The sequence below is a fragment of the Chroicocephalus ridibundus genome, chromosome 1, assembly GCF_963924245.1.
Source record: "Chroicocephalus ridibundus chromosome 1, bChrRid1.1, whole genome shotgun sequence".
In the NCBI taxonomy this organism is placed as follows: domain Eukaryota; kingdom Metazoa; phylum Chordata; class Aves; order Charadriiformes; family Laridae; genus Chroicocephalus; species Chroicocephalus ridibundus.
Genome location: NC_086284.1, coordinates 167437922 through 167458022, shown reverse-complemented (window position 1 = coordinate 167458022; position 20101 = coordinate 167437922). Strand labels below are relative to the sequence as shown.

The 20101-nt window shown below is 50.1% G+C and overlaps 6 protein-coding genes across 7 annotated transcripts; 4 read left to right on the top strand and 2 right to left on the bottom strand.

Moving 5' to 3' along the window:
• Positions 1 to 4177: 4177 nt before the first annotated feature.
• On the top strand, positions 4178 to 5320 carry LOC134509967 (histone H2A type 2-C). The gene has a single exon (XM_063322657.1). The coding sequence runs from the start codon at positions 4578 to 4580 to the stop codon at positions 4965 to 4967; it is 390 nt and encodes a 129-aa protein (XP_063178727.1). The 5' UTR covers positions 4178 to 4577; the 3' UTR covers positions 4968 to 5320.
• Positions 5321 to 6933: 1613 nt separating this feature from the next.
• On the top strand, positions 6934 to 7962 carry LOC134509965 (histone H1). Its single transcript, XM_063322655.1, has one exon. The coding sequence runs from the start codon at positions 6960 to 6962 to the stop codon at positions 7764 to 7766; it is 807 nt and encodes a 268-aa protein (XP_063178725.1). The 5' UTR covers positions 6934 to 6959; the 3' UTR covers positions 7767 to 7962.
• A 574-nt stretch (positions 7963 to 8536) lies between these two features.
• On the bottom strand, positions 8537 to 14288 carry LOC134509966 (histone H2B 1/2/3/4/6-like). 2 transcript variants are annotated; one of them, XR_010069454.1, is made up of 4 exons: positions 14223 to 14288; positions 13030 to 13168; positions 9217 to 10064; positions 8542 to 8992 (listed from the first exon to the last, which is right to left on the bottom strand). XR_010069454.1 is itself a non-coding variant. In XM_063322656.1 (3 exons), exon 3 carries the CDS (start codon positions 9863 to 9865, stop codon positions 9317 to 9319), a length of 549 nt encoding a protein of 182 aa, XP_063178726.1. In that variant the 5' UTR covers positions 9866 to 10064; positions 13030 to 13168; positions 14223 to 14288; the 3' UTR covers positions 8537 to 9316. The 2 variants fall into 2 exon arrangements, 1 of the variants encoding a protein (XP_063178726.1); XM_063322656.1 differs by having other exon boundaries at positions 8537 to 10064.
• A 488-nt stretch (positions 14289 to 14776) lies between these two features.
• Positions 14777 to 15159, top strand: LOC134510575 (histone H4). The gene has a single exon (XM_063323872.1). The coding sequence runs from the start codon at positions 14793 to 14795 to the stop codon at positions 15102 to 15104; it is 312 nt and encodes a 103-aa protein (XP_063179942.1). The 5' UTR covers positions 14777 to 14792; the 3' UTR covers positions 15105 to 15159.
• A 996-nt stretch (positions 15160 to 16155) lies between these two features.
• Positions 16156 to 19578, bottom strand: LOC134511299 (histone H3-like centromeric protein cpar-1). The gene is made up of 3 exons (XM_063325066.1): positions 18983 to 19578; positions 18738 to 18856; positions 16156 to 16607 (listed from the first exon to the last, which is right to left on the bottom strand). The coding sequence occupies exons 1-3, from the start codon at positions 19287 to 19289 to the stop codon at positions 16182 to 16184; spliced, it is 852 nt and encodes a 283-aa protein (XP_063181136.1). The 5' UTR covers positions 19290 to 19578; the 3' UTR covers positions 16156 to 16181.
• LOC134509940 (histone H3) lies at positions 17458 to 17916 on the top strand. Its single transcript, XM_063322630.1, has one exon. The coding sequence runs from the start codon at positions 17490 to 17492 to the stop codon at positions 17898 to 17900; it is 411 nt and encodes a 136-aa protein (XP_063178700.1). The 5' UTR covers positions 17458 to 17489; the 3' UTR covers positions 17901 to 17916.
• Positions 19579 to 20101: the final 523 nt, after the last annotated feature.

The following is a 20101-nucleotide window of genomic DNA, read 5'->3' as shown; positions in this document are numbered from 1 at the left end:
TATTTTGGTGGAAGTATTCCTTTAGCTTTATTGACTATGCTGACAGAGCCAAATATTCCAGTAACCCTTACTGCATGCAAGAAATTAATCTTTATTCTCATTTGAAACAGACTGCAAAATCTCCAGGGATCTTGTAAACAAATCAGTTTTAAGACCAATGGGATCAGTTGTGTGGGTAATATGTCTTTCCCAAATGAGCTGCTGCTTCAGAGAGATAATTGCATTTTTGGGATATTTCAGTTTTGTCTGAAATGCTGAATTGGAGTACAAGGCTAGTAGCAGTACTTAGCTATTTATGTCGGTGTCTTCATTCTGTTTTAAAAAAAAAAGTGAGTTAGTGTTGTGTGACAGACATAAATTGAGAAAATTCTGTGTTCCTGTTGAAGACCTTGTAGTGAGTGTTTAGTGGATTTAAGAATGAGTCCTCTAAGAATACATCGATTTCTAGGTGAGTGTATTCAGACTCTGGTGGGTTTTTAGATTTTTACTGAAAAGAATTTATGTCAAGCTGCCAGACCTGTAGATATCTCAAGCAACACCTTTAGTTGGCTATAAGCGTCACACGTAGGTGTATATTTGATATTTTGAGGTTAAATCTGTTTTAAGGAGACAAAATTATTAGCTACCCAAATTTACACTTGCAAACCTCGATTCTGTTTTCACAAATTCTGGACACAAACAGGTTTTTACAACAGTTCCCTTCCTGGTTCAAGAGTTAATTGCAGTTGTGTCAGTAGTATCTTAAATCTTTCTTTTAGTTACATTTATGGGATATCATCTTTATATTTTAGCTTTTAAAAAACGCCAATTTTGTCATTATTCTTTAATAAGTAGAACGTGTGAATGGCCATTTTGTGGGGGGGGAAGGCATCATTGTGGTACCTACGACCCTCAAGTTAATATTATTGACTCTTCCTCCCAGGAAGCAGCCTGAGGAGAACAACTGTGTTGCAGGCTGAGGACCTCCCTCTCTGTCATGTTCAAGGTCGAGAAAATCTCCCTGGCAGCCCTGTGATTACATTAGTAACCTGCAGGAGTCGCTTGATTCATTCTGCTCCTCCGGTCTGGAATTTTTTTAATCTTTTTTTTTTTTTTATATTCCTTTGGCCATATTCTCACGTAGGTGAGCCACCTTTACTTCTCTTGGGACAGCGTGAACGCTTGCCCGTTGCTGAACCTATTCCTCTTCAGACTGAGTCAAAAGCATTTGAATTTGCTAGATGTTTAAATAGGCACAAAAAGGTAAATTTCATGCACAAGGAATGTGCATAATATGAGAAGAGTGATTTCCTCACCCTGCCTGGGGTGAAGTGGGGTTGTAAAGGAGGCAGGTAGTTCCTACAACTGATAGACCTCTCAGATGGCTTAGGGAAAGGCAGAGGGGAGGGAAAGTGCCCCTGGAACGGGTGTTGAGGCCACATGGAAATGCTGGATTTGACAATGCAAGTGATCCAGGAGCTGCAAGATTATATATATTTTTTTTTTTTTCCTAGGACTAGTCCAAATCTAGGATGCCTACTGTTTTGTCTGGCTCTTGTACAGAAGGCTTCTTGCATTCTCTTGTGGTATTTTATTTTTTTTTTGATAAACCTGTGAGGTTGGGAGCTGTATGACTAGCTGGGACTATGTGTGTGGAAACTGTCTGCATGTGGGACTGATACTTCATCTCGTTGTCTAGAACTGTGGTTTGTCTTCAGCTCATTTAATATGGGGGATTTTCTTCCTTTCTTGCGTTTAATAAAGGGTGACAGAGCACTGGAACAGGCTGCCCAGAGAGGCTGTGGCATCTCCTTCTCTGGAAATATTCAAAGGATATGCTTTCCTGTGCAACCTGCTCTCGATGAGCCTGCTTTGGCAGGGGGGTTGGACTAGATGGTCTCTGAAGGTCCCTTCCAAGCCCTGCCATTCTGTGATTCTAAGTGGAAAGGGCACAAAGTGGTAAAAGCTTTCCTTTTTATGAAAGCAATGGAATATCTGGATGCCCTGACTTCAGTCTATGTGCTCAGGTAAACACCTGGTTGTTCACCAGCCACACAAATCATGGGCTGTGGCAGAAATATCAAATCCAGCTTTGAGGACTGCTGTCAACCCTTTCTACTCCAGCATCAGAAAAGATTTTAAAGCAATTTCCTTGCTAAATTGACTATACTTCCATGAGCTAAATAAGTTTTTCCCCTTTATACATGTGTTATCTTTGGTCTCTGGTAATGACTCTGAGTGGAATCCTTAAAAATAAACAGATCAGTGACATGGACATTTGGCTGGACATCCATTGAATTACATAAGGTTTTGTGCTAACACTTCTATCAAGTGAAAATAGGAAAAAGCTCCTTAGTACCTGTACTGTGTCTCAATACCCTGACACTGGTCAAAAAAACAAATGGAATACTGTTCAATTTGATATATCAAATTGATACTGTTTATTTATTGAGGGAGAGTTGAATTGGCATTTAGTATTTAAATCGAAATTGTTTTGTTAAAAGGGAGAAAACATAATAGAAAGCTTGTGGCATATTCAAGAACAATTATGTGCAAACAATTATGTATTTACCTTATGATGGCGCTAGTTGTGGACACAGTCCTGTAATGCCATTTTCTCTATGACTCCAGAACAGATGTTCTCAGCTCTGGACAACTGGTAACATAAAACCAGACCAATTTGTCCTCGTCTTTGCATGGTGGTCATACAGAACTCTGCGATTCATCTCTGTAATACCACCACCATCTTGTGGTCATGTATTTTACCTCTGGCCCTGTGTAGTCTTCACAGAAGAAGAAATGATCATGGGGAGGAAAGGGGCATGGAGAAGTGATGTGACTTACTTATGCATCAGTGAAGATTAGTGATGGCGTAAAAATGGAAAAATAGAAAGATTCTTGGGATTAGTTAATTTGGCATAATCCACTTAATCACACCACTAAGGAAAGATGCTTTCTAAAGGTCACTGGATGAGCTGGTCTTGGTTGGCCAGACATAAACAAGTTGTGACCATACTTTGTCACATATTTTATTTTGCTTTGTTTGTAATTCTGCCATGACCTGCATATGCTGAACAGTTTAGATCAGAATTCCTACTGTTGTACCCTTCTGGAAAGAAGGATGTTGAAGCGTGACAGTTAGTTCTCTGTTGCTCTCTGACCTGCAGAATTTAGATGAAATGTGTTCTTTTGGGGGTTTTGGCTGGTTTGGTGGTGGGTGGGTGTGTGTTTGTTGGGTGTTTTTTGTTGGTTTTTTTGTTTTTGCTGTTTATTTTGTTTGGTTTTTTTTTTTTTTTTTGCTAGGCTGTAATGGTTGGCCTGGTGGGAGTCATGTCTTTGTCTTTCCCTGAAATATGTCAATGCTGGTGTCCAGGGTAAGCAGCATAGTCTGGCATTTGCACTACTTCACTGTAATTTCGTGAGATCCATGTCATAGGATCTGGGTTGCATTACAAACAACCACGTGTTAGAGTATAAAAGCATCAAGGAATGAGGATGGTAACAAAAAAAATGACACAGAAATGAGCAGAATCCCAGGTTATGGGGAAAATGGAGGAAGAGTGAGCCGCACAGCACTGGGGTAGCAGGATGTAGCTGTCCAGGCTGGAGGCTCCTTCATTGGTTTACACAAGGATGGTGTCTGCCCTTGCCAGAAAAGCATGGAAGAAAGAGAAAAATATGTCAAGGCATAAAGAGAAACCATGGATAATTAAAGCAAAGGAGCAACAATGAACAGGAATCTCTCTGTCCACAAGACAAGCCCAGAACATACCAGACAAACATCCTCAATCTGCAAGTCAATTCAGCTTATTGGCACACTGAGATATTCTCTAGTCTGAACAAAACCATCACAGCGTGTCTTTCCAATGCTCTGCAGAATAGCATTGCAAATAGTTTGATTAAAGTAATTCTTGAGTGATTTATCTCCAAAATGGGAGAGATTTCCTCTGTTAGAAGTTCCTGCCTGGTTTCTGCACATACCATCTGCTGGGTGGCAGATGTCCCTACGAAAAGGAACGTGTCTATTTTGTAATAATAATAATTTTTCAAAAAAGGAAATCCTGTAGTAGCATTTCCGAGGTTCTAAATACAGGACCATTTCTAAAACGACAGGCACCGCACTAGCAGAGGCTCCCCCTGTTCCTGGGAGGCCGCTGCACACCGCTGCTCTCCTCAGGCCCGCGGGAACACGTTTCCCTGTAGGACGGAGTTCTGGAGCACGTCCCGGGGACGGGGGCAGCCGCGGCGGGGGCTGTTCGGCCGAAACGAGCCACAATCGGAGCCGAGGGGCGGCGGGTTGTACCCCGTCCCCCCCCACAACGCCGCTGCGCCGGGAGCGCCCGTCCCGTGCTCTTCCCTACACCCCCGCTGGTAGGCGGGACAGCGCGCAGGGCGGGGCCAGCCGCCCGCTCCCCCATTGGGTGGATTTGGATCCGCAGCGCCATTGGTCGGCGCGAGGGCGAGCGCTCCGCAGCCAATCGCAAAGCGGGCCGGGGCGCGCGGGGAAGCTATAAAAGGGGGCCGGGCGCAGAGGCGGTACGACGCGCGTGTCTCGTCGGTGTTCGGTGGGTGGCGGCTGCGGAAGAGCGTCGGGTGCTATGTCTGGCCGCGGGAAGCAGGGCGGGAAGGCGCGGGCCAAGGCCAAGTCGCGCTCGTCGCGGGCCGGGCTGCAGTTCCCCGTGGGCCGCGTGCACCGCCTGCTGCGCAAGGGCAACTACGCGGAGCGGGTGGGCGCCGGCGCGCCGGTGTACCTGGCGGCCGTGCTGGAGTACCTGACGGCCGAGATCCTGGAGCTGGCGGGCAACGCGGCCCGCGACAACAAGAAGACGCGCATCATCCCCCGCCACCTGCAGCTGGCCATCCGCAACGACGAGGAGCTCAACAAGCTGCTGGGCAAGGTGACGATCGCGCAGGGCGGGGTGCTGCCCAACATCCAGGCCGTGCTGCTGCCCAAGAAGACCGAGAGTCATAAGGCCAAAAGCAAGTGAAGCGGACCTGTGGGAGCGCTCGTATCTCAAAAGTAACCCAAAGGCTCTTTTTAGAGCCACCCACTTGCTCATAAAAGGAGCTGCAGATCCTAAAAATACCTAAAGACAGCCAAGAGAACCTGTTGTTTTTTCTGTTAAAAATCAGATGTTTCTGGTTTTAGCATTAAAAAAAGCCAAGAAAAATTGGATATTTTTAAAGAATTTTTTAAACAGTTCAACTTCAATATTGCTAAAAAAGCCCATTAATTGCTGATTAATACGTACTAAAAATGAGGTTTCTTCCATATAGAAGGAATCGTTTTGCTCCCTGTGGGGTGAGAAGCACACAAAGCCGGAGGCTACTCCAGGAGGGAGCCCCCAGCCCCCACCCCTTTCCCTCACTCCCCCCTGGCCCTGCCTGCGTCGGCTCAGCCCCGCGTGAAGTGGAGGTAACCCACCGATGTCTTTAAAAACAACCACCACCACGCCCTAAGCCCCCAAACAACCTTTTGACCTAGAGGAGTTGTCTTTTTTTTTTTCTTGTAACAAGAAGCATTCTGAATTATTAATTTTTAACACAGTTTTCTCGTGGCTTCGTCTGAGCGGCTGTGCCCGTGTCCTGTCCGAAGGCTGACTGGGCCGGAGAGAAATTGGAAATGGCAGGAGATTTGAGGTAAAATGGAGCGTTGCCAGTTCTGATTTTTTACCTTATATACATATATATAGTGCTGAATGTTACCGTAGAGATGTTGAAATAAAGCCAGAAAATCAGGGCTTATCGGTCAATAAACACATTTTAATAATTATGCATTCACAAACATAAATTATTTGAATCATAACATTGTACTAAATTTTAGTTTGACCTCCAATTACAGCCACAAGCGGTAACAAACACCTGACAGGCCTTTGGCAAACAAAAGGGTTGTAGGCAACAATGAAGATGTCAGAGAATACTTGTTTTAATTCTCTGTGTTATGAAAAATAAAATGCGTTTATTTTTAATTTGTTGAAGTGTGGTCTTGATAAAGTGCAGATGAAGAATGTCCACCTTTTGCTAGCAGCCAGTCATTTTAGCATAGCAGATACATCAGTTGGATAAGTTAATTTTAATATCACTTCCAATGAAAGAATCGGTCACTGAACAGTAAAAAAACTGAATATTTTGCAATCTGCTGTGAAAGGGGAGCCCGAACTGATAACTTGTGCAAGTTTTATTGTGCAGAAGTATGGAAAAATCAGTTGCAGTGGTGTCTCCTTAGACAACGATGACTCAGATTTTCACCAATCAAACTGTATCAAAATAGAAACAACGCTCAATTATAGAGCGACGGGGTACTAATTAAAAGTGGTAACAAAAACTGGCCGTGTTAAGTTCTTATGTCGCCTAATTTATTAGGAAAATAAAGATTTCTGTAGCCGAGCGCTAGGGAACCATGTCTGTATTGTGCTCACTGAGCAACACAGTCCAAGCTGCTATGCTGCAAAAAGTCCTCTCCTCTGGGGCACAAACAGCCCTTCGCAGGACTTTAATCTGCCTCTGGCCTTGTCGCATGATGCACTAATTTAATTTATTTTAATTATTTTGAAAGGGGTAAAGGATTTTGGACAGAGAAGCTAATTTCTAATCCATATTCAGTGCTCGAGATGAGCCTGTGTTACTTCCTCCTCTTTGAAATCAATTTGCGATTAAAATATCCATTCAAATCCCCGGTTTTCAGTTCAGATTAAGAGAAGACCCTTTAAAGAATACTAATTAATTACTTTGGAGATTTAGTTGCCCACGTCGCGGATTTTATTTAGAAGGAAAAACAAAAGTTTCTGCCTCCCGAGGTCTGCCCAGGTCCAGGACTCGGGGTTTATCGCCTCTTTTTTAACTCACCCTTTGCCTCTTCGAAGGGAAACTTCGCCCAGGGGAACAACAATCTGTCTTTTCCACGCCGCTGCCACCCGGGGGGAGCTCGGGGGCGGAAATTCGGATAAAAACGGGCTTTTTCGGCTCCTAAGAAACACAAAATGAGCGGGGAGAAGAGACCTTTCTGCCGTGCAGCGGGGCGGGCGCTGCAACGCACCAATCACCGCGCGGCTCCGCTCTATAAATACGAGGCCGCCGACTTGGTACAGGCCCAGTGGTTCCCCCCGATCCGTGGACGAACGGCTGCCACCATGTCGGAGACCGCGCCTGTTGCCGCTCCCGCTGTCTCTGCGCCCGGTGCCAAGGCCGCCGCCAAGAAGCCGAAGAAAGCGGCGGGCGGCTCCAAAGCTCGCAAACCCGCCGGCCCCAGCGTCACCGAGCTGATCACCAAGGCCGTCTCCGCCTCCAAGGAGCGCAAGGGGCTCTCCCTCGCCGCGCTCAAGAAGGCGCTGGCCGCCGGCGGCTACGATGTGGAGAAGAACAATAGCCGCATCAAGCTGGGGCTCAAGAGCCTCGTCAGCAAGGGCACTCTGGTGCAGACCAAGGGCACTGGCGCCTCCGGGTCTTTCAAACTGAACAAGAAACCTGGTGAGACAAAGGAGAAAGCAACCAAGAAAAAGCCAGCGGCTAAGCCCAAGAAGCCAGCGGCTAAGAAGCCCGCCAGCGCCGCCAAGAAGCCCAAGAAAGCTGCAGCTGTGAAGAAGAGCCCCAAGAAAGCCAAGAAGCCGGCTGCTACCGCGGCCAAGAAAGCAGCCAAGAGCCCCAAGAAAGCAGCCAAAGCAGGCCGCCCCAAAAAGGCAGCAAAGAGCCCGGCCAAGGCAAAGGCAGTAAAGCCCAAGGCAGCCAAGCCCAAGGCAGCCAAGCCGAAAGCGGCCAAGGCAAAGAAGGCGGCGCCTAAAAAGAAGTGAAACGTCTGAGAAAAAACTATAGAGTCTACTCATTTAAATAAACCCAAAGGCTCTTTTAAGAGCCACCCACTTTCTCTTAAAAGGAGCTGGAACACTATAGTAAATCGCAGCAGCCAAACCAAATCCTGCACAGATTTTAGTAGGATTTTATACCGGAATGACGAAAGTTACCATTTTCAAAACGTGCGCGTTCCGTGCGGCCTGCCGGGCAGTCACGGGCCTTCCTTAAAGAGGAAACGTTTTTCCTACGTGCAATTCGGGAGCCCGACGCTTACTCCACCCCTCTCGTTAATGACCGGCGTAGCCGAGAGCGGCTGCGGGAAGCGGCGGCGGCGACCCCTGAGCCCGGGGAGCGGCTCCCGGCCCAGTTTAAAAGTCCCGCGCTGGTCCGGGATTGGTCCATTCCGCCCACCCAGCCCAGCCCTCCAGGCCCCGCCCCTCGGGGCAGTGACTCCTCCCCCTCCCTTTCGAGGCTCCGCGGCGGCCCCTCCTTCCCCTTCCCCGGAGGTGGCGGTGGGGGGAGCACGGACGGATCAGGAATGGGGAAAAGCTGCGTGTGCCGCGCCCCGGCTCCGCCTTTGTCCCCGCAGAAGGCAGCTCCCCCCGGCAGCGCAGCTTCGGCGGACGGAACTCGACTTTCGCAACAGCGCGGCGGGGTAGGAAGATCTGCGGGCCCACGCTCCAATACTGCCAGCCCCCTCCGCCCCGCGTGCCCTGCGCGGCACCGGCCGCCCCCACATCCGCGTCCCTATTTGTCATTTTTATATATATATAATTTTATTTTTTTTTTAAAAAGAGAACCAACTCCTACGCAAGTTTGTTGTTGGTGTTTTAAACCAGAAAACTTTTCTGTAAAGAAAAAAATCACTATTTTCAATCGAGTAGGGACATTATTTCACTGAAGAAAGTGGTGGTATTGGAGGAGGGGTGGGGGGGTACTGAAACGTTATCGAGGAAAAAAAAAGCCCACCCCAACCAGAAAGCAAGCTACAAGCACAACTAGAAGGCTCACTTCAGAAACTGCTTTCAGAGTATTTATTAGTTACTGAAAGAGGCAGAAATAAACTTTTTATGTTGCAGATATATGGCACAGAGAGCGAGTTCTGAATAGCAGCCGGCATTTTCTACCGGACCTATCCAGTAAAAGGCATTAAACCGCTTAGAAAATAAAATAAATAACGACCTACCTTACGCCCGTGGGACTTCCGAGTTCTGAAAACAGAGAGCTAGTAAAACAAGACAAAGTTGCCGCTGCTTTTTAGACATAGATCAAGTCTGGAGCTAATACCACATACCCAGAAACAAGTTTTAAACAACCAACTCCACATACCAAGTACGGGCTGCTAACTAGGAGCACGCAGCACAAAAATTAAGTGATTACATTTCAGCTACCTGAACAGAAAAATACTTAACTTTCCAGTGATATGAAATAAACAGGCTACACACATACCTTCCAAGAAAAAACCCCAGTAATTCAGCTCTTCCACATGAAAAAATTGGTGGCTCTTAAAAGAGCCTTTTGGGTTAAAAACTGACGGGTCCGAGACGCTCTACTTGGAGCTGGTGTACTTGGTGACGGCCTTGGTGCCCTCGGAGACGGCGTGCTTGGCCAGCTCGCCGGGCAGCAGGAGCCGCACGGCCGTCTGGATCTCCCGCGAGGTGATGGTGGAGCGCTTGTTGTAGTGCGCCAGGCGCGAGGCCTCGCCGGCGATGCGCTCGAAGATGTCGTTGACGAAGGAGTTCATGATGCCCATGGCCTTGGACGAGATGCCCGTGTCGGGGTGCACCTGCTTCAGCACCTTGTACACGTAGATGGAGTAGCTCTCCTTGCGGCTCTTCTTACGCTTCTTGTCGCCCTTCTTCTGCGTCTTGGTCACCGCTTTCTTGGAGCCCTTCTTGGGCGCGGGAGCGGACTTGGCCGGCTCGGGCATGATGAGAAGTCTCTGGTGGCTCAGCAGCACCGGAGTACCTGCTAATGCGATTACTCCCCTATTTATAGGGGCCTTATGCAAATTTATGGCCTCCGCTATCAGCGCTTCTATTGGGTAACGGGGCCGCTGACGTCCGGCCTCGTACGAACGGCTTTGTAATTGGCCCATTTTAAATCCCACGCTCGCATTGGTTAATAATTCGAATCCAACCAGCCAATCACAACGAACACTTTCAATCGCACGGCGCGGTGGTGAAGCTCGTCCCCTGCTCTCCGGCCCCCGGGGTCACCCCGCAGCATCCGGGCCCCTCTGTCCCCTGCAGCTCGGGCGGATCTGCACGTACAAAGTGTCGTTATCGGTAATTTCTCTAGAAAAAAAAATATAGAGAGGAAATTACAAGGGGTTTTGCTACTCTTCTTTTTCTTTTTTTCCCCTTCAAAATGTGTACCTGCATACTGCAAGTAACAGCCACGAGTTATGTGTAAAAGGGAAAAAAATGCAACCAGAAAAGATATGGAGCAGTAAGATACAGAACACTAAGCTTTCTTAGTATTGTGTTTGAAATTAATTCTTCCGGCCCGCAGAACACGGCTTGTTTTTCAGCACTGTAAGTGAGATGGAGGTTCTGATTTAATGTCTAAGTTGAAAGAATGTGGACTTCTTTTGGGATGTAATAAATGTTGGATGAATTTGTTTAAGTCAAAGCAAGATATTCCTGGTAATACAGGTGAATCGTGGATTTCAAACTGAATTTTGAATTTATTGTGAATCAGAAATTCTGGCTGTTTTCTTGTTAAGTTGACTTAATTGTTCAAGAAGAAAATATAATTGTTTAAATAGTCTAACATGATTAATGATATTAAGAATTCTGGCATAGTTTTGTTGTTTGTGGTTTTTTTCTTAATATGTGAAGGGGAAATGTTCTTTAATATAGTATTAATCTGTATGTTTAGGAAAGGGGTAACCATGATTTTTTTAAAAATTAAAATTATGTGTGGCCACATTATAAGTTACAATTATAAATTCATTAGTTGGTAAATGAGAGCCCTATGATCCGCTTTGAAAGCAATCAAGTTAATTTTTTTGTTGAATGATGCTAGGACTGGATAACTTGGTATGATATAGCCAGTGCTATAATGATGCTATTTCCTTTTGGAACCCTTAAGGGCCATTCAAAATCTAGACTTTGTTGGTATCAGAGGAGATGGATGGCACGGGCCTACACAAGGAACCCATCTGGCATGGGTAAATGTTGCTTAAGGTGAGCGAGACTGCTAAAATCACAACAAAACTAATTCTTCAGGCAGATTTGTAAGGACAGTAAGAGACATTCTGGGCAAGCGATAAAAAGACCTCTCACCTTACCAGGCTGGTTTGGTTTTTTGTTGTTGTTTTTTTTTTTTTTTTTTTTTTTTTCCTTTTGCCCTGCTGGGCAGAATTCTGGATGCACAAAGATTTCCAGCCTACGTCCAAAATAGTGCTGTCTGAAGAAAGGTAGCCAGATGAGGAAAGAGTGGGACCTTTCTCCTTCCTGGTGAGTAAGGCTTGCTTGCAGGCACTTCTGCTGTGCTCAACACCTAAACTGGGGGGGACAAAAGCAGCCACCCGTGTTGAGGAGAGCAGCTTCCTGCTGCCTTTGTGATGCTGTGGCTCTCTGGTTTCATGTCTGCCTCCCCCAGCTCTGCTCCCCCTCATCAGGGACGGGGATGAGGTGGGTGCTCATCCATCTCCATTTGCTCTGCTTCCCCCACAGCTGCCTTTAGCAGCTCAATTAGCTTGGAGGAAATATGGTGAGGCAGGAGGGAGCTGTGTCTGCCTTTTAAAGAGAAAAAAAGCAGCTCTCCCTTTTTCAGGAAAGAAGGAAGAGAAGACAGAGTGGCCTCTCACTAAACATTTAACTCCTCATATATGCAGTGAACCTGATGACTTTCTTTTGGCACAAACATTATGGAAAAGCAGTTTACAGAGAACACCTCTGCCCGGTAACTGGAGTTCTCTTGTGAACATCTATGAAAGCCCACGACTTGACATGCTGCTCTGGGACAGTGTGGCATAGGAGCTCCGGTTTTGTCTCCACAATAGCAGATGAAGGCTGCTGCTCTTGTTACGCTTCTCTGAAAGATAAAATGTAGACTAACACAAGGCAATCTCCGCAATGTGAAGTGCATGGGTCCAGAAAGCGGAGGCATTAAAAACAAGACATGTGCATTCTTCCCCCCGCCACCAAACAAACCCAGCTTCTGCAAACACCTGCCTCCCCATGTTAATCCTTTCAAGTCTGTTGATCAGTTCCAACAAAAATGGCAGTTGATTCAGGTCTCGGAGATTCTCAGTTCTAACAAGTTTTATAAAAATCAGCTACGGAGTAGAAAGAAATCCACGTTAGAGCCTCCATTGAGGAAAGGTGGCTACTGTGAACTTGAACAACTACTGCTTGTTTTTAGCCTTCCAGATAAAAAAATCTGTTAAAAAAACCTCAAAACACAACCTGCCCCTGCAAAACCAGCAGCTGAATAATAACTGAAGGCCAGTCGTTCCTAATGTAGTGTGGTTGTGCGTGGTGCCCCTTCACAAGGGGGTACAACTGGAGAGTGATGAAGGCAAAATAATTGGGGAGGGGAGTAGGGAGCGGGTTAGAAGATATTTATAAAGGGAACACACATTCTTGGAAAGAACTGATTGTGGAAACCTTATCAGTGATGCCAGATGAGCTGAGTTTATTGCACTGTTTAGACAAGGTATATGGAAAAGGAATCTAGACACTCATATTTCTCTCAACAGCATAAAAAACCTCATTGTCAGTAAAGGAAATAGATGGGAATTTATTGACATCCAGTCACTTCAATAACAGTGGAGTTCCTAGTGTCTGACCGAGGCTTTGGAGTATCCAAAAGAAATAATCCTTCAGAGTCAGGAAACCTAAGTCTGATGGGAGGGAACAGAGAAAAGGCTTCAAGAACAACTCAAGGATGTCAGAGTTTGAAGGAGTCACCAGCCTACTGCAGGTTACCAAACAGTATGAACTGTGGGACTCTCTTTTTCCCCTCATTGGGGTATTTCCTGCATGTGAACACATTGTGCTGCAAGCTGGCAGCTTTCTCCTGCTCAGGTAATTGCACCATCTGGAAGTTTCTATGAGGCAACGGGAAGACATAAAGGCAAATCTGCTGTTAGTGTTTTGCCACTACAGCTCCTGTGTGAGCTCTGCATGGATTTTTCTGGAAAATGCCCTTTCTTATTCTGAAATCTCAAGTCAGAAAGATAATCCTTTTCTGTCTATGCTTATTGCTTAAATGGGTTTCAAGGGAAAAAATGGGATTTTTTAGTAGTACCTTGGCCTTCTGCTGTATCCCACCTTCTGCAGCCTTTTCAACCAGAAGTGCTGGAGCGCTGCTTGTCTAATGAGGGAAAGTCAGACACCTGTGCATTATTTTGGGCTTACAGAGTACACTTTGGCAATGCCAAAAGCTCCTGAAAAGCAAACAAACAGAAAAAATTAACCAAAACAAAGAAGCAGAGACAAAAATACAAAATTTTAATAGTAGTAGGACAAATGTTAGAGATTTAGATTGGTTTCTAAATGTCATTTAATTTCAGTCTGGTGTATTCCACTGTGGTAATACAGAGAAAAGAACCAATGTTAATTCTCACGAGAAGTTACAGAACAACAAGATCGTAGCACATAGAATTAGGGGTTATTACAAACGCATTGATGATGAAACGCAGCTGTCTAGCGGTTCTGATTATTTTGGAAAAATTCTAAAGTGTGTGATGCATCCAAGAATCACATGTGAGAAGTCTGGTTTTAAGGTTATGAGTAGCTACTGTAAATCTTTTAGACAACAAGACTGGAATATTAAACACAATTGTATTAAATGCTGCAGACTGCCATCTATACCTGCAAGTTTTCTAGCTTTGTAAATTGCTGTCATTATCAGCTGAAGACTTATAACTAATTACAGAAAGAGTAAGCATAAAATAAACGTACTGGAAAAGCCACCAGATGAAAGTAAAGCATAAAGGGGGGGGGGGGGGAGGGGAGAGAAAGCTGCCATCCATTTTCTGAAATAAAATGACATTTGGAAACTTGAGATTACTAAAGATGATTAAGAGGAGGCAATCCATTAAAATGATGTTTTCTTCCCTCTGAGAGCAGATGTAGAACTACAACTTAGACAAAAAAGGGAAGAAAAAAAAAGGGAAGAAAAAAACAGCAAAAGGAATGCTTTGAGATATTACTTATCAATGAAGGGTAGGACAGTGAAAATGAGAAACACACCAAATTTTTAGAAGCAATCTAGTTTTTTTTTTCATGCATACACTAACAAGATAAATAGATCAGTTCCTTCAACAGCACCTCAGTCCCATAAACACAAAAAAAGCCGCGTGATCACGCAGTTAAGAGACCCGGGACGTGCAACTGACTTAAAACGCCTACAAAAAGGGAACGTGTCTCATTGAAACAAATAAAAATAAAACGCATTAATCGCGTTACTCAGCACTCGCTATGACACAGTGGATTTACCCGAGCACAGACACCACCGCGCCCGCCCATCTCCCTCTCCGTCCCGATCCCCGTTGGAGCCCTTTGTGGAAGCGCACGGAAATGGCGGCGCGCGGGCGGGGCGGCCCCGCGCGCGGGCGGGAAGCAGCACTCGCAGCTCCACCGCCCCCATTGGCTGGATTTTGCTGCAGACCCGCGCCCGCGCACCACCCGGCCCCCCCCTCGCCCCCCCCCCCCCCAACTTCTACCCCCGCAACGGGCACCCGGCGCCGCAGCGACGGGGCCGGGACGTGCGCAGTGGGACGAAGGGTGCCCCCTGCGGGGCAGCGCCTCCCGCCGTGCTCAGCCCCAGCCGGCGGCGGGGCCGGCGGCCTCCCGGGGCCGGGGACGAGACTGGCACGGGGCCGACCGCCCGCCCCCCATCGGAGGCGATGGCGCGAACGGCCCTGCCCGCAGGGGGAAGGGCGCGCAGAAGAGCCCGCCCTGGCCCTGCCCCATCGCAGTCCTCAAACAGGTCGGACCCAGGGCAATATACACCGGCGCGGGCAGCCCTTCCCGCCATACAGTGTTGGGGTCGATCAGAGCGAAAGCATGTCTGGGAGAGGCAAGGGCGGGAAGGGGCTTGGCAAAGGGGGTGCTAAGCGCCACCGCAAGGTGCTGCGCGACAACATCCAGGGCATCACCAAGCCGGCCATCCGCCGCCTGGCTCGGCGTGGCGGCGTCAAGCGCATCTCGGGGCTCATCTACGAGGAGACGCGCGGCGTTCTCAAGGTCTTCCTGGAGAACGTGATCCGCGACGCCGTCACCTACACCGAGCACGCCAAGAGGAAGACGGTCACGGCCATGGACGTGGTGTACGCTCTCAAGCGACAGGGGCGCACCCTCTACGGCTTCGGCGGCTAAACTCTGATTCCTGGGATAGGTCACGATTTTAAAAACACAAAGGCTCTTTTCAGAGCCACCCCCAAATTTCAAGGAAAGAGCTGTAATCGCTATTAGTTCCTGCACGCGTCTTGTTTTCAAGGTTGCGATAAAATTGCAATGGAGGGTTCCGGGGCGGAATACTGGTGTTGGTCTTTTGCTGTTGCTGCTGAGAGTCCTCGCTACCCCCAGTGCTTCTCTCAAGCCTCTCTTAAGCAACAGGCGAGTTTCAAATCGGCAAAAAACGATGAGCCTCCATTGCTCATTGGGAAAAATACCGGGGGATCCACTCCTAGGGATCTACTCGTGGAGTTCCCTGGGCTCGAGAGAAAAGCATTCAGGTTAGGAAAGATAGGTACGTCTTTCATTCCCCTCCCACCGCATGCTTCCCCATTCTCCTTCCCCTCTTTGTCCCCCGTCATACACCTTCCCTGTCCTGCTTCGAACCGGGAATGGAAGGGAATTTGCCCGCAAGGAAACCGGGATGCCAAGCACAAAGCCCTATAGCGAGAGCCGCTCCCCGGCCACCGGCTTCAGAGCAGCGCCCGCAAACAGGAAGCTCATGAAATGGCGGCACGCTCGTCCCGGCCGCTCGGGGGCGGGACAAAGCGGGAAGGCGCAGGAATGAGAAACAGCCCAGAGCGCTCGTAGCGCCCCAGGGACGGCGGCAGAAAGAGGCTGCGAGCCCTCTGCCAGAACGCCTCCCCTTACTCCACCTCCCCCTGCTGAAAGGCTGCCCGTTCTCTGGACACTGCTCTCGGCCACACTCCCGTTACCCTGAGCGGTCAGCTTTAAACAGGGAACCTCGGAACTGCCAACACACAGAGGCCGAGGAAGGGGCGGGGCGGCGCGGGGGAAAGAGAGGTACCCCACGCTTCCTTCAGCCCAAACCTCCCTGCTGTCCCAACAACGGCGCTGCCTCGAGCACAGAAAACAGCGCTCGGCACAGGCCGCCCGCGCCTGCTCCATAAAAAACAGAGACACAGCTCTCTCCCGTGGCCATGTGGTGGCTCTTAAAAGAGCCTTTGGGTTTGGTCGTGGCGGGGCAGGAGCCGCAGCTCAGGCGCGCTCCCCGCGGATGCGCCGGGCCAGCTGGATGTCCTTGGGCATGATGGTGACACGCTTGGCGTGGATGGCGCAGAGGTTGGTGTCCTCGAAGAGCCCCACCAGGTAGGCCTCGCTGGCCTCCTGCAGCGCCATGACGGCCGAGCTCTGGAAGCGCAGGTCGGTCTTGAAGTCCTGCGCGATCTCGCGCACCAGGCGCTGGAAGGGCAGCTTGCGGATCAGCAGCTCCGTCGACTTCTGGTAGCGCCGGATCTCGCGCAGCGCCACCGTGCCGGGCCGGTAGCGGTGCGGCTTCTTCACGCCGCCCGTGGCCGGCGCGCTCTTGCGGGCCGCCTTGGTGGCCAGCTGCTTGCGGGGCGCCTTCCCGCCCGTCGACTTACGCGCTGTCTGCTTCGTACGTGCCATTCTAGTTCCCTGCGTCTACTCGTCAGAGAAAGAAAGCGATGAGTCTCGCGGCTCCTATTTACAGGGAATGGCGACCCCGCCTTCCCGCCTCTGATTGGTCGAAAAAGCCAAGAATTTAATTGGTTAGTTCGAAACACCCTGTGAGCAGGGCGGTAGGTGAAGGTGCCCCGAGCCTCAGCCCTTTCCAAAACAGGGTACTGTCCTTTGTTTTTCCTTTTTTTTTCTTTTATCTCCAGAAGATCTGAAAGCGTTTTAAAGTTTTATTTCTCTAGTGTCTACTTCTCTTATTTGTTTTTTGTTTTTTTTTTTTTTTACTGAGTTGTTTGTGAGTTTTAATGGTCCTTACAGGGTCTATGTTATGTGACAATGTGTACCGCTTTAGTTGCTAAAAAGCACTCTAATAGGTCAATTTTGGATTCAAATTCAAATTGTTGTCAAAGTATTTTATTTTTCCAGAAATACTTCCCTAAAGTAACCTAGTACAATAAAGTATAAATGAACGGGTTTTTACGTACTTAGATTTTACTAATTAGACCAAAAAACCCCAAACATATATATCCTTCTGTAAGCCTTACCCGTTTGCTATCAGAGTCTTTCTGCGGGTTGTATGAGAAGTGCATTGATGAAGGAAATAATTAATAAAGACAAGTTGTAAAAAAAAAACAGCTTCCGAGAAAGCGGAAGATTAAAAGATTAAGTCTGTGATTTAACTACTGAAGTACACGTTTCAGCACAGAGGGGGTTAACGCGGGATTTTCAAATTAGCCCAATGAGATCGGCTCTTTCTATCAGCCAATGAGCAGCCAAAGCTCGGATATAAAAAGGAGTCGCTGTCAGTTGAGCTTAACAGTTTTTTGTTGTTAGTTCTAAGCTACTAAGAGTCGGAGGAGTATAGCGATGGCGCGTACGAAGCAGACAGCGCGTAAGTCGACGGGCGGGAAGGCGCCCCGCAAGCAGCTGGCCACCAAGGCGGCCCGCAAGAGCGCGCCGGCCACGGGCGGCGTGAAGAAGCCGCACCGCTACCGGCCCGGCACGGTGGCGCTGCGCGAGATCCGGCGCTACCAGAAGTCGACGGAGCTGCTGATCCGCAAGCTGCCCTTCCAGCGCCTGGTGCGCGAGATCGCGCAGGACTTCAAGACCGACCTGCGCTTCCAGAGCTCGGCCGTCATGGCGCTGCAGGAGGCCAGCGAGGCCTACCTGGTGGGGCTCTTCGAGGACACCAACCTCTGCGCCATCCACGCCAAGCGTGTCACCATCATGCCCAAGGACATCCAGCTGGCCCGGCGCATCCGCGGGGAGCGCGCCTGAGCTGCGGCTCCTGCCCCGCCACGACCAAACCCAAAGGCTCTTTTAAGAGCCACCACATGGCCACGGGAGAGAGCTGTGTCTCTGTTTTTTATGGAGCAGGCGCGGGCGGCCTGTGCCGAGCGCTGTTTTCTGTGCTCGAGGCAGCGCCGTTGTTGGGACAGCAGGGAGGTTTGGGCTGAAGGAAGCGTGGGGTACCTCTCTTTCCCCCGCGCCGCCCCGCCCCTTCCTCGGCCTCTGTGTGTTGGCAGTTCCGAGGTTCCCTGTTTAAAGCTGACCGCTCAGGGTAACGGGAGTGTGGCCGAGAGCGGTGTCCAGAGAACGGGCAGCCTTTCAGCAGGGGGAGGCGGAGTAAGGGGAGGCGTTCTGGCAGAGGGCTCGCAGCCTCTTTCTGCCGCCGTCCCTGGGGCGCTACGAGCGCTCTGGGCTGTTTCTCATTCCTGCGCCTTCCCGCTTTGTCCCGCCCCCGAGCGGCCGGGACGAGCGTGCCGCCATTTCATGAGCTTCCTGTTTGCGGGCGCTGCTCTGAAGCCGGTGGCCGGGGAGCGGCTCTCGCTATAGGGCTTTGTGCTTGGCATCCCGGTTTCCTTGCGGGCAAATTCCCTTCCATTCCCGGTTCGAAGCAGGACAGGGAAGGTGTATGACGGGGGACAAAGAGGGGAAGGAGAATGGGGAAGCATGCGGTGGGAGGGGAATGAAAGACGTACCTATCTTTCCTAACCTGAATGCTTTTCTCTCGAGCCCAGGGAACTCCACGAGTAGATCCCTAGGAGTGGATCCCCCGGTATTTTTCCCAATGAGCAATGGAGGCTCATCGTTTTTTGCCGATTTGAAACTCGCCTGTTGCTTAAGAGAGGCTTGAGAGAAGCACTGGGGGTAGCGAGGACTCTCAGCAGCAACAGCAAAAGACCAACACCAGTATTCCGCCCCGGAACCCTCCATTGCAATTTTATCGCAACCTTGAAAACAAGACGCGTGCAGGAACTAATAGCGATTACGGCTCTTTCCTTGAAATTTGGGGGTGGCTCTGAAAAGAGCCTTTGTGTTTTTAAAATCGTGACCTATCCCAGGAATCAGAGTTTAGCCGCCGAAGCCGTAGAGGGTGCGCCCCTGTCGCTTGAGAGCGTACACTACGTCCATGGCCGTGACCGTCTTCCTCTTGGCGTGCTCGGTGTAGGTGACGGCGTCGCGGATCACGTTCTCCAGGAAGACCTTGAGAACGCCGCGCGTCTCCTCGTAGATGAGCCCCGAGATGCGCTTGACGCCGCCGCGCCGAGCCAGGCGGCGGATGGCCGGCTTGGTGATGCCCTGGATGTTGTCGCGCAGCACCTTGCGGTGGCGCTTAGCACCCCCCTTGCCGAGCCCCTTCCCGCCCTTGCCTCTACCAGACATGCTTTCGCTCTGATCGACTCCAACACCGTATGGCGGGAAGGGCCGCCCGCGCCGGTGTATATTGCCCTGGGTCCGACCTGTTTGAGGACTGCGACGGGGCAGGGCCAGGGCGGGCTCTTCTGCGCGCCCTTCCCCCTGCGGGCAGGGCCGTTCGCGCCATCGCCTCCGATGGGGGGCGGGCGGTCGGCCCCGTGCCAGTCTCGTCCCCGGCCCCGGGAGGCCGCCGGCCCCGCCACCGGCTGGGGCAGAGCACGGCGGGAGGCGCTGCCCCGCAGGGGGCACCCTTCGTCCCACTGCGCACGTCCCGGCCCCGTCGCTGCGGCGCCGGGTGCCCGTTGCGGGGCGCGGGGGGGGACGGCGACACGATGCGTGGGGCCGGGTGGTGCGCGGGCGCGGGTCTGCAGCAAAATCCAGCCAATGGGGGCGGCGGGGCCGCGAGTGCTGCTTCCCGCCGGCGCGCGGGCCCGCCCCGCCCCGCTCGCGCGCCGCCGCCGCCATTTCCCGCCACTTCCACAAAGGGCTCCAACGGGGACGGGATGGGGAGCGGGGTGATTTCCAGGGCCGCCGTTGTGGCCTTCTGGTCGGTCGGTGTTTTCGGCTTAGGGGAGGTCACCGTGGGGGAATGGTCCCCTTGGCTGAGCCCCTTCCCGTAGGAATATCTTTGGAGCCTTGAGCGGTTCCCGTGTCCTGATTTAGCGGCTTTATCGTTCCAGGAGAAGATGCCGGGCTTTGCTGAGGGTCTCTCTCGGCACCACGAGTCCGCGGGAGCTGCTGCGGTGCCTCCCGGAGGCACGACTCGTGTAGAAAGCCCT

What these genes read in the sequence shown, in the direction of transcription:
- LOC134509967 (XM_063322657.1), top strand. Translation starts at nt 4,578, where the DNA reads ATGTCTGGCCGCGGGAAGCAGGGCGGGAAGGCGCGGGCCAAGGCCAAG.
- LOC134509966 (XM_063322656.1), bottom strand. Translation starts at nt 9,865, where the DNA reads ATGGGCCAATTACAAAGCCGTTCGTACGAGGCCGGACGTCAGCGGCCC.
- LOC134510575 (XM_063323872.1), top strand. Translation starts at nt 14,793, where the DNA reads ATGTCTGGGAGAGGCAAGGGCGGGAAGGGGCTTGGCAAAGGGGGTGCT.
- LOC134509965 (XM_063322655.1), top strand. Translation starts at nt 6,960, where the DNA reads ATGAGCGGGGAGAAGAGACCTTTCTGCCGTGCAGCGGGGCGGGCGCTG.
- LOC134511299 (XM_063325066.1), bottom strand. Translation starts at nt 19,289, where the DNA reads ATGTCTGGTAGAGGCAAGGGCGGGAAGGGGCTCGGCAAGGGGGGTGCT. An exon ending in CACCCTCTACGGCTTCGGCG is followed by an intron (nt 18,857 to 18,982) that starts GCTAAACTCTGA and finishes CTTGTTTTCAAG; the next exon opens with GTTGCGATAAAATTGCAATG. An exon ending in AAGCCTCTCTTAAGCAACAG is followed by an intron (nt 16,608 to 18,737) that starts GCGAGTTTCAAA and finishes TCTGACGAGTAG; the next exon opens with ACGCAGGGAACTAGAATGGC.
- LOC134509940 (XM_063322630.1), top strand. Translation starts at nt 17,490, where the DNA reads ATGGCGCGTACGAAGCAGACAGCGCGTAAGTCGACGGGCGGGAAGGCG.